This window comes from Triticum dicoccoides, chromosome 6A (assembly GCF_002162155.2).
Source record: "Triticum dicoccoides isolate Atlit2015 ecotype Zavitan chromosome 6A, WEW_v2.0, whole genome shotgun sequence".
NCBI lineage: Eukaryota > Viridiplantae > Streptophyta > Magnoliopsida > Poales > Poaceae > Triticum > Triticum dicoccoides.
Window position 1 is genome coordinate 122,711,019 of NC_041390.1, and position 11,790 is coordinate 122,722,808.

Consider the following 11,790-nt stretch of genomic DNA (forward strand, 5'->3'; position numbering starts at 1 on the left):
ACACGGCAACCTTTTCCAAACACATTTGTACATTTTTTTCTGAACTATGCGTTTTTTTACATTTTATAAACTTTTCTTGGAACTTGTGAACATGATTAATATTTTCTACAATGTATGAACTTTTTTCACACACATGATTAACGTTTTTCGTACAAATGATTAACATGTTCTGTTTTTTGTTTCACTTTTTTTACATTTTTTGTGTGCATGAAAAACATTTTTCATACACATGATTAACATTTTCCGCACACATGAATAACATTTTTCGTACAAATGATTAACGTGTCTACTTATTTTTGTTTCACTTCTGTACATTTTTTGTGTGCATGAAAAACATTTTTCATATGCATGACTAACAGTTTCCGCACACATGAACGACATTTTTCGTACAAATAATTAGCATGTTCAATTTTTTTGTTTCACTCTTGTACATTTTTTGTGTGCATGAAAAACATTTTCATACACATGACTAACATTTTCCACACACATGAATCGATTTTATTTGAATTACACAAACATATTTTTATAATGCATAAACATTTTACGTACACATAATTAACATGTTCTATTTGTTTTGTTTCACATTTATACATTTTCGTGTGCATCAAAAACATTTTTGTATACACATTTATTTTTTTTAAATGCAAGATTAATATATTTTTTATAACTTAATCTAATTTTTTAATATACGTATTCAGAATATTTCGAAATGTGAATAGAAAATAAATTAAAACAAAAAAGTGAATAAAAACGGAAGACGAAACAAAACAAAAAAGTAGCCAGCAGGCGAGTCGTGGCTACTCGGCCGGTCCATCCGTTGTAGGGCTCGCAGAAGGCCCGATCAACGGGGACCTCCTATATGCCGCTTATTGCGGCAAGAAGTCGCCGTTTCGCACAGGATGCGGTTCACGTGGGCCGGCCTATTCGCTGTCCTTTGCTGAATGAAAAAGATGCCAAAAAAGGAGCCAGTTCTGGAATCGAACCCGTGATCTCTACATGCGCACGCTATGCGCTAGCCACTCTGCGAGGCAAGCTATTTGTGAAAGAGTGGCAGCGCCAATGTAAAAAAACCAAACAGAAGCAGCAAAAAATAAAACAAATTCACAAAATTCCATAAAAACTTGTGGGCGAGGGATAGAACACAAGTCCTCCCGCCATGAAAGCGCGTCCATAGCCACTGTATAACTGAGATTTAGTGTGTAAAATGGCAGCCCGGTATATATGAACTACAATACGTGGCAGATTATTTATTTTTACAAAAATGCCAAACAAGATTTTTTTTAAAATAAAATACTTTTTGAAAGGAAAACATTATTTGGGAAACTCAAAAAAGTTAAAAAATGGAACAAAAAATTAAATATGAGAACATTTTTTGAAATAATCAACTAGTTATTGTAAACACAAAACATTTATAGAAAAAAATTAAGAAATTCAAAAAATGAATACATTTGAAAATTTAAAACTACTTTTACAAAATTCTAGCATTATTTTCATTTGTGAACTAATTTTGAAAAACATGAACCTTCAATATGTGAACAAAATTTGGAAAAAAGATTTTTTTTAAATTCGCAAACACTATTGAATTTTGAACAAAAAATAAACATGAGAAGATTTTTTTTCATATGTGAACAAATTTTGAAACCATTTTTTTTTCAAATTGTGAACAAATTTTCGAACTTCCTGAACAGCTTTGAATTTGTGAACAACATTTGGAACATTTTTTTGAAATTCACATACATTTTTGCATTTGCAAACAAAATTTAAACATGTGAACAGTTTTTGTATTTGTGAACAAATTTTGGAAATGGGAACTTTTTTTAAACAAAATATTTGTTGTTTTGTGAATAAAACATTAAAAGGTGAACAATTTCTGAAACGATGCGAACAATTTTTTAAAGCACGATTTTTTTTTAATGTTGAGAACAAATTTTGAAATGGAGAACAAATTTGGAAGCTCGAACAGTTTTTGAAAGCACGGAAATTTTTTGAATGTTGAGAACAAATTTAGAAATGGAGAACAAATTTGGAAGCGTGAACAATTTTTGAATGTTGAGAACAAATTTTGAAATGGAGAACAAATTTGGAAGCGCGAATTTGAAATGGAGAACAATTTTGTAATGGGAAGATGTTTTGAAACTCTCAAACATAATTTGAAACGTGAACAAAAAGAAAATAAAAAGAGAAGAAAAAGGAATTGAAAGATGAAATAAAGAAACAGAAAAGCAAAGAAAGAAAAAGAAAAAACAGGAAAAACAACAAAGAAAAAGCAAACAGAAAAACCAGTGAAAACCCGGTTCAAGAACCTTCTAGAAGGTTCCCAAAACCGTTCAGGAACCCTCCAGAAGGTTCCCAAAACCGGAAGCTGTAGCGCCAGCGCTATCTCCAGTGGGCCGGCCCATCTTGATCGCTAGTCGCTCGCCTCTCTGTGCGAAGCCTCGACAACTCGACGCAGCGAGCGTCCGTTAGGAAATTCTTGATCAACGCACTGCGCCGTAGAAGTGGGGGTGGGCCGGAGAAGTTTAGCAGCTGTGGGCCAAATCTTGATATGGACGCAAATACAAGCGAAACAGAAGGCCCACGAGAGTTCCTCCTCGTCTCGTTGACCCCTGGCCTCTCTCTCAAACTGCCTCATCCATCCCGAGTCTCTCCATCCCCGCCGAAGCGATCGCCGAGTGTTCGACGAGTGCCTGAGCGGAGTTCATCGCCGCAAGCATAAAGCTACCCACCTCGCGGAGTTCGTTCCCCGGCGCGTCGACGCTGGAAGGTATGCGCCTAATTCCGCTCCCCTCTTCAATTCTGTAGGCGAAACACCCAGCGTTCCAGCGTCTGATCGACGCCCTCGGCGTGTTCGGCAGAATGCCAGTCCGGGAGCTTCATCTTGTTTGGACCTTTGAACGACTAGTTTGAAGAATTCATCGCATGTGAGATGGAAAGAATCAGGATCGGGAATTCGGGATGATATTTTTGCGTGTAAAATTTCCTGCGTTTTGGGGATCTTATGCTGTTCTCTATGGTTTACAGGAGTTTGCTCTTCTCATTTCTCAGTACTGAAGATTGGCCCATCGGCTCATCTTGATACATATGGAGCGGGATCACTCGGCTTTGAAGAAAATGAGATTGGACGACACAGAAGATTCTGCGATCAGTCAAGTGCCTGCCATGGCGTCTAGTATGAATCAGCAACTGTTCTGGAGCCAGTGGCAGCTACTGGATTCCATTCTCCCCACAGGCGGTTTCGCACACTCCTACGGCCTGGAAGCAGCTATGCAATCGCGCATAGTGAACAACCAAGAAGACCTGAGGCTGTTCCTCATCCAGGTCGTGGACAACATTGGAAGCCTGCTGCTTCCATTTGTGTACTGCGCCAGTAGGTCTCCTGACGCCGCGGCATGGGTCAAGCTAGATCAGCTGCTGGACGCTACATTGACGAACGAGGTCGGCAGGAAGGCATCCACATCCCAAGGCTCGGCTCTGTTGAGGGTGGCCGCGTCTGTCTTCACTGAGATCCAGTCGCTGCAGGATCTCCGACGGACATTTCTCGGTTCCACGAGTGTGTCCTTTCACCATGCCCCGATATTCGGGTTGATATGTGGGCTGGTTGGATTCGATAGCGAGACAACGCAACGCGCTTACATGTTTGTGGCAATGAGGGATGTGATCTCTGCCGCGACGAGGCTCAATTTGATCGGACCGCTAGCTGCTTCGGTTCTGCAGCACCAGGTTGCGCCAGATGCCGAGAAGATGCTGCAAAAGTGGAGGGACCGTGATGTCTCTGAAGCATCACAGACTGCGCCGCTGCTTGACGCATTGCAAGGCTGCCATGCTTACATGTTCTCTAGGCTGTTTTGCTCCTAATAGTGAGGTTCACTTCCATATCTTCCCATCTCTTTTGTTGTACAATGTCTCCAAGCATACACAACAGGGCTCAACTTCATGATACCTGTACCATGTGTGCTTTTGTATTATTCTGATGTATTGAAACATATCTCCTTATCTCCTGGGAAAATAAGTTAACTGGTTCATAGAGAGATGTATGTTACTCTGTATAAAGCATCTTTTGTAACATGGCATATGGTTGATCGATGGTTTTGTGCACTGCAATTGAACATTCACTTGAGCGTTCTCCTAACAAGGACATGATAAGCAATTGAGCAGTTTATTCAATTATCCTGTAACAAGGAGATGTTTAAATAGATCAGACATTTCCCAGGTCCATTTTGTGGACAGCATGATGCACGATACACCCAGTTATATGTCTGGATAACCTTATTCTGATATTCCTCTGCTTCTTTCAGGTTGCTGAATGCAATTTGGTGTAGTTCTGCTCATGGTTTTACCTCAGAGAAGTACAGGACCCCTGGCTTTACTAAACAACAATGGCATCAGAAGATTACAAGCATCCTGAGGAAAGATGCCCAGTATAATTCTTTATTTTACTTGCAAGCAAGATTGTACAAAAATGCCAATAGTACATTATGTTCATGTGAGCCCTCTCTACCATCTCTTACACTCATGATACATATGATACATCTGTCTTCAGCTTCACCAGTTATAACATTGATCTAATTATGCATCGCATATTACAAACATTGTTTTCTTTTGCTCCATGATACAAAGTCCTGGATCTGTTGCTCCAGCTCCAGATTCTATCCTAAATGCAACAGCAGAATGCTTGGCTTCAAGGGATTTCTGGTACTCAATAGATCTGAACAGCTCAGAGAAGTTGCCCTTGCCAATCCTGCCTCAGCCACTCTTCTGGTACTCTTGCCCGGTCCCGTCCTTCCCCATGCACCTGATCCTTTGGATCATCTCCATAGAGTAGCTGATGCAGTTAGATTTGGAATCACATAGAGTAGATAAAAGATAGCAAGGATGCAATCTGAAGTCAGTAGGGCACTGAACCTCAAGTTACTGAATTATGGCATAAATACTAGCACTATCTTCTGAATCGATTTTTTTCAAATAACTGTGTATGGCTCTATGCTAAAATACAGTACACCATGCCACGAATTGTGAAGTTGGATACGTGGCCCTATGCAAGCAGCTTTATTCCCCTTTAAAGCTCACGATTTTCATAAAGATGCATCATGCATGGATGCACTAAAAAGAGTTTCAGTTGGATTCACGGCATTCAGTATAACCAAGGTTTGATACCTTTATGCACCATACAGATGCACCATGTGATGTAGAACTCAAAATAAGTTCTTCTCTTATTTTACTTGCAAGCAAGATTGTACAGCAATGCCAACAGTACATTTTGTTCATGTGTGAGCCCTTCTTCCATCTGTTACACTGATGATATATAGGATACGCATGTCTTCAGCTTCGCTAATTATAACACGGATATAATTGCCCGTCGCATATCACAAACAACATTGTTTTCTTTTGCTCCATGAGACCATGATACAAAGTACTGGATCAGCTTCTCCAGCTCCAGCTTCTATCCTATGATCCCTGATCTGCAGCAGATTGCTTGGCTTCAAGGGACTTCTCATAATCCTCAATGGACTTGAACAGCTCAGAGAAGTTCCCTTTGCAGAACCCGCCACAGCCACCCTTCTGGTACTCTTCCTCTCGTCCTTCTCCATGCACCCGATCCTTTGGATCATCTCATATTACAGAGAACATTGTTCTCTTTTGCTCCACAACACAAAGTACTAGATAAGTTGCTTGAGCTCCAGATTCTATCCTGTGATGCAGCAACGGATTGCTTGGCTTCAAGGGATTTTTCATGCTCCTCAATAGATCTGAACCGCTCGGAGAAGATGCCCTTGCTAAACCCGCCGCAGCCACCATTCTGATACTCTTGCCCAATCTCGCCCTTCTCCATGCACCCGATCCTTTGATCATCTCCAAGAATCAGGTTGGCCTGAACATAGTAGATAAAGATTTGGAATCACAGAGAGTAGATAAAGTTAGCGAAGATGCTGCCTGAAGTCAGGTGGGCACTGAACCTCAAGCTACTGAACGATGAAATACTAGTACTATCTATCGAACCCAAACTTATTTAGATAACTGTCTATGATAATATGTTGTGCACCATGCAACGAATTGTGAAGTTGTCAGGATCTATATTCCCCTTAAAAGTTGTCAGGAACTCAGGATCTTTATAAAGATGCATCATGCGTGGATGCACCAAAAGAAGTTTCAGTTGGATTCATGGCATTCACTGCCATATGGCTCGTGTGCCAAAACCAAGGTTTGATACCTTTACGCACCATACACATGCAACATGTGGTTTAGAACTCAAAACCAATTCTTCTTATTTTACTTCCAAGCAAGATTGTAGAACAGTGCCAACAGTACATTTTGTTGATGTGTGAGCCCCCTCTTCCATCTGTTACACTCATGATAAATAGGATACATATGTCTTCAGCTTCACCAACTATAACATTGATATAATTGCGCGTCGCATATCACAAGCAACACTGTTTTCTTTTGTTCCATGAGACCATGATACACAGTACTGGATTAGTTCTCCAGCTCCAGCTTCTATCCTATGATCCCTGAACTGCAGCAGATTGCTTGGCTTCAAGGGACTTCTCGTAATCCTCTATGGATTTGAACAGCTCAGAGAAGTTGCCTTTGCCGAGCCGTCCACAGCCACCCTTCTGGTACTCTTCCCCTCTCTCGTCCTTCTCCATGCACCCGATCCTTTGGATCATCTCCAGGAACAACGTTGGCCTGAACATAATAGTTGATGCAGTTAGATTTGGAATCACGGGGAGTAGAGCAAAGAAGCAGCTTGAATTTATAATCCAGGTCTTGGAGAACATTGTAAGCCTGCTGCTTCTATTTGTGTACTGCGCCAGTAGATCTCCTGATGCCGCGGCGTGGATCAGGCTAGATCAGCTGCTGGATGCTACGTTGACAAACGAGGTAGGCAGGAAGGCGTTCACGTCGCAAGGCTCGGCTCTGTTGAGGGTGGCTGCGTCCGTCTTCACTGAGATCCAGTCGCTGCAGGATCTCCGAAGGACATTTCTCTGTTCCACGAACGTGTCGTTTCACCATGCACCGACGTTCGGGTTGATATGCGGGCTGGTTGGATTTGACAGTGAGACAACACCCAGGGCTTACATGTTTGTGACAATGAGGGATGTGATCTCCTTGGCGACGATGTTCAATTTGATCGGACCGCTTGCTGCTTTGGTGCTGCAGCACCAGGTTACGCCAGATGCTGAGAAGAAGCTGCAGAAGTGGAGGGACCGTGATGTCTCTGAAGCATCACAGACTGCGTCGCTGTTTGACACGTTGCAGGGCTGCCATGGTCTAGGCTGTTTTGCTCCTGACAATGAGTTTCGCTTCCATATATTTCCGTCTCTCATGTTGTACAATGTCTTCAATCATACACAACAGAGGGCTCAAATTCATGGTACATGTATAATTCATGCCTTCATATTATTCTGATGTAGGATGCCATTGAAACACATCTCCTTATTTTCTGAAAAAAATCAGTTAACGGGTTCATAGAGAGATACATGTTACTTTGTATAAAGCATCTTTTATAACATGGCATATGATTGATCGATGACTTTGTGCATTGCAATTGAACATTCACATGATTGATGTCTCCTACAGTAACAGGGACATGATGAGCAATTAAGCAGTTGATTCCTGTAACAAGGAGATGTTAAAATAGATCAGAGATTTCACTGGTCCATTTTGTTTAGATGACCTTGTTATGTTTTTTCTCTGCTTCTTTCAGGTTGCTGAATGTAATTTGGTGTACTTCTGCTCACAGTTTTACCCCGGAGAGTAGAGAACTACTGGCTTTTCCTAAAGAAAAATGGCATCAGAAGATTGCAAGCACCCCGAGGACAGATGCCCAGTATGATTCTATATTTGCAGGCAAGATTGTACAACAATGTCAATAGCCCAATAGTAATTATGTTCATGTGTGAGCCCTCTGTACCATCTATTACACTCATCATACATAGGATACATCTATCTTTAGCTTCACCAAATACAACAATTATAATTCTGTGTCCCATATTATGTTCATGTGTGAATGCTTTCTTAGCATAGCATACACTCACTGTAACAAATGTAAGACATTCTGGCAGTTTAAATACATTTGTTTACAGAGGAAGTAGATCTCAACAGCTCGGAGAAGTTGACCTTGCCAAACCCACCGCAGCTACCATTCTGGTACTCTTGCCCAGTCTCGTCCTCCATGGACCTGATCCTTTGGATCTCTCCAAGAACAAGGTTGGCCTGAACATAATATAATAGCTGATGCAGTTAGATTTGGATCACAGAGACTAGATAAACATAGCAAAGATGCTGTCCTAAGTCAGTAGGGCACTGAACCTCAAGTTACTGAATTATAGCATAAATACTAGTAGTACTATCTGCTGAACTAAAATAAAGTTGGATTCTTTGGCCTTTTACTATTCAAGGAGCTTTATTCCCCTTTAAGTTGTCACAATCTTCATAAAGATGCATCAGGACCTTCACTATCATATGGCTCGTATGACCAAAACCAAGATTTGATACCTTACGCACGCACCGTGTGATGCAGAACTCAAAATCGGTTCTTCTTTATTTTACTTGCAAGCAAGATTATACAACAATGCCAACAGTACATTTTGTTCATGTGTGAGCCGAGCCCCCTCTACCATCTATTACACCCATCATACATAGGATACATCTGTCTTCAGCTTCACCAATTATAACATCGGACATAATTGCGCGCCGCATCTTACAAACAACATCATTTTCTTTTGCTCCATGAGACCTGATACAAAGTACTGGATCAGCTCCTCCAGCTCCAGCTTCTATCCTATGATCCCTGAACTGCAGCAGATTGCTTGGCTTCAAGGGACTTCTCGTAATCTTCAATGGACTTGAACAGCTCGGAGAAGTTGCCTTTGCCGAACCCGCCGCAGCCACCCTTCTGGTACTCTTCCCCTCTCTCGTCCTTCTCCATGCACCCGATCCTCTGGATCATCTCCAGGAACAACGTCGGCCTGAACATAATAGCTGATGCAGTTAGATTTGGAACCACAGGGAGCAGAGAAAAGATGCAGCTAGAATGTATTAGAGCACTGAACCTCACATTACTGAATTAGCATAACTGATACTACCTCCTGAACCTAATCTTGTGCAGATAGCTGCCTATGCTAATCTATGGCCCAAATTGGGAATATACGTTGGTTTTCCACTATGCACAGGGAGCTTTATTCCCCCTTTTTGGTTTGAACAAGATTTTATTCCCCTTTTAGTTCTCGCAATCTTCATAGAGGTGCATCATGCATGGAGTTCAACTCTGTGTTCTAACGGTAACATTTGATACTTTTGTGCAGCATTACACGTGCATCATGTAATTTAGAACCCAAAGTCAAAGTGGAAAAAGGTTGTGTTTTTACCTGTCCCCTACTGGCTTGGTGAAGATTTGTAGCAACACCCCTTGGTCGTCCCTGTCGACGAGCACCCCCAGCTCCTGGCATTCCTTGATCTGCGCCTCCGAGAGCACATCCCCGGCGATGCGCCGCACGCCTTCGTAGTACTTCGGCAGCGGGGGTGGCAGGAAGTCGAAGCCGCCCATGGCGGAGTGCGCACGCATCTCCCTGAGCGTCCTGAGCACGTCGCTGCTGGCCACCGCGATGTGCTGCACGCCCGAGCCGCCGTGGTGTTCCAGGAACGTCTGTATCTGGCTCCGGCGCTTGGTGCCGTGCACCGGCTCGTTGAGCGGCAGCAGCACGCCCTCCGAGTTGTTGGCGAGCACCATCGAGTTGAGCCCGCTCTCGGCCGTGCCCACGTCCTCCGTCGTGAACTCGGCGAACTCGTGGAACCCCGTGAACCCGGCGACGTAGGCCGCGGCGGGGGCAAGCTCCGGGACGTTGCCGACGACGTGGTCGAACCGCGTCAGGCCGTAGTCCACGGCGTCTGGGTTGCTCACGCCCTCGAACCCCGGCAAGAAGGGCACGTCCGTGCCGTCCGGGTGGCTGACGAAGCGGAGCACGACGTCGCCGTAGAGCTCGACCTCCGCGAAGCCGAAGCCGCGGCCGAGGTCCACAGGGCTGAAGGCCGGGCGCGCGCCCCCGTCGACGCTGGCGCGGAAGGCCTCGGCAGCGTCCGCGACGCGCAGCGCTATGGAGCGCACCGCGAGGCCGTGGTCCGCGGAGAACTGGCGCGCGGCGTCGGCGGAGAAGGAGGGCAGGGAGGCGGTGGCGGCGTCGCAGCCGTTGGCGTAGGGGGCCGTGAAGAGGAAGGCGAGGTTGCCCGAGCGGAGCAGCTGGGAGGCGTGCACGGAGTTCCCCGTGGAGAGGTCGGACCTGGCGGCGAGCGGCGCGCCGAGCGCGAAGGCGAAGCGGCCGGCGGCGGAGGCGGCGTCCGCGCACCAGAACTCGACGTGGTGGAAGGCGAGCGTGTGGAAGCGGTCGCTGCGCGGGTTGAAGCGGACCATTCGGCGCGGCCGCGCGTGCTCCGGCGTCACCGCGGCGGCGCCGGTGGCTGCGGGGGTGGTGGGGGTGGGCGGCATGGTGTGTGTTCGCTTCTTGGCTGCGTGTGGTAGTGGCTCCGGGTTATCAGTTACGGGAGAAGTGGGGGTAATAAAGGGAGCAGATGACGCCACGTGGGCCTTGGGGTTTAGTGGTGGCGGGTGGGATTTGTCTTTTGGCGTTTGGTGGTGTGGGGGCTCGAGCTAGTGTGATGGGTTTGCTGACTGGCCCAGGGTAAGGTACATCCAAGTACAGCTAGAAATATTATTATTGCAAAAAAAAAAGTTCAGCTAAAAATATTGCCAGGTTCATATTCTCTCTAGCTATTAGTAGTGGTCATTTCATCTTTCTTTTTCTCTCCCCTCCCTCCTGATTTTTAGAGTTGATCTTGGTTTTTGTTTCCTCTACTCCTCCGACGGCCTCGTCGGCCGAAGTTGGGATAAGAGAGGAGGACGGGTCTCGGGTAGATGTCGCTGAGGCGACTGGTGATATGTTGTGGAGAAGCTTGCCACCGTTGCTCGGGGGCGGCGTGTGGTGGAAGCCCTCATCTTCCTATTTCTTGCCCATGGTGGATGGAAGTTGACGAAGGTGGATCTGGCGACAGTTTCATAATAAGCTCGTTTGGTTTCGGATCTGAAGATCATTGGAGTTGCTTCTTCCTTCTCCCTTTGTTGATGCGGTGGTGGAAAGGGCGAGAAAGTTTGGGGAATTTTTACAGGCATCGGTGCTCACTCGTCATCTTCATTTACCTCTCCATATCGACCTTTGTTGTCGGGGCTGAGGATCAAACAATGGATTTTCTTCAGTGAGCGGTTTGGATGGCTAGGACGGAACACTTGACTTAGGTGGGTTTGTCGACAATCTCTGACGCCCCCTTGTTTAGCCTCCGGAAGGGAGGGCCTTCTTTCATTGCCCTACGATGACATGTTTTGTGTCCGAAGATGGTGGCCAAAGCATCTTCGCGCGAGGTCGCCAGCAGATTGAAGACTCGATGTGTCTTTGTTTTTAATGTAAAATGGGAGGGCTTGCTTGTAATTCCTTTTTTCAGGGTCCTCTTTGCAGTGTTGTGATGCTTTTGTTGTTATAATGCCAGCTCTGGCACCTTCGGGTCCCTTCGCGTGTTCAAAAGAATATTCTCTCTAGTTTTTCCTCTATTTGTCCAAAGGATTTTTCATAGAATAAACAATTACAATTCTTAGGAGTTTTTCATAAGTGCCTTGTTTGATTTGCTATATTCTGATTCATAGAAAACATTAATTAAGATTCATTTGTATTGGATTTCATAGGAAAGTTTCCATCAACTCTAACCTCATGAAAAGAATTCTTTGTTTTTTCATGAACAATCAAA

The 11,790-nt window shown here is 44.6% G+C and overlaps 2 protein-coding genes and 1 pseudogene across 5 annotated transcripts; 2 read left to right on the forward strand and 1 right to left on the reverse strand.

Annotated features, from left to right (window-relative positions):
- Positions 1-2,610: 2,610 nt before the first annotated feature.
- Positions 2,611-8,064, forward strand: LOC119315859 (urease accessory protein F-like). Of its 4 annotated transcripts, XR_005152803.1 has the most exons (5): positions 2,611-2,764; positions 2,856-2,921; positions 3,022-3,862; positions 4,296-4,483; positions 7,706-8,064. XR_005152803.1 is itself a non-coding variant. In XM_037590318.1 (2 exons), the coding sequence occupies exon 2, from the start codon at positions 3,082-3,084 to the stop codon at positions 3,853-3,855; it is 774 nt and encodes a 257-aa protein (XP_037446215.1). In that variant the 5' UTR covers positions 2,611-2,764; positions 3,022-3,081; the 3' UTR covers positions 3,856-4,112. The 4 variants fall into 4 exon arrangements, 1 of the variants encoding a protein (XP_037446215.1); XR_005152802.1 differs by lacking the exon at positions 2,856-2,921; XR_005152804.1 differs by lacking the exon at positions 2,856-2,921 and having other exon boundaries at positions 3,046-3,862.
- On the forward strand, positions 4,480-7,423 carry LOC119315860 (annotated as a pseudogene).
- A 449-nt stretch (positions 8,065-8,513) lies between the features above and the next one.
- Positions 8,514-10,513, reverse strand: LOC119315864 (4-hydroxyphenylpyruvate dioxygenase). The gene is made up of 2 exons (XM_037590320.1): positions 9,369-10,513; positions 8,514-8,969 (listed from the first exon to the last, which is right to left on the reverse strand). The coding sequence occupies exons 1-2, from the start codon at positions 10,481-10,483 to the stop codon at positions 8,783-8,785; spliced, it is 1,302 nt and encodes a 433-aa protein (XP_037446217.1). The 5' UTR covers positions 10,484-10,513; the 3' UTR covers positions 8,514-8,782.
- Between the last annotated feature and the right edge of the window lie 1,277 nt (positions 10,514-11,790).

Coding starts and splice junctions, on each gene's coding strand:
- LOC119315859 (XM_037590318.1), top strand. CDS start 3,082: ATGGAGCGGGATCACTCGGCTTTGAAGAAAATGAGATTGGACGACACA.
- LOC119315864 (XM_037590320.1), bottom strand. CDS start 10,483: ATGCCGCCCACCCCCACCACCCCCGCAGCCACCGGCGCCGCCGCGGTG. Junction 8,970..9,368: donor ACCAAGCCAGTAGGGGACAG/GTAAAAACACAA, acceptor TATTATGTTCAG/GCCGACGTTGTTCCTGGAGA.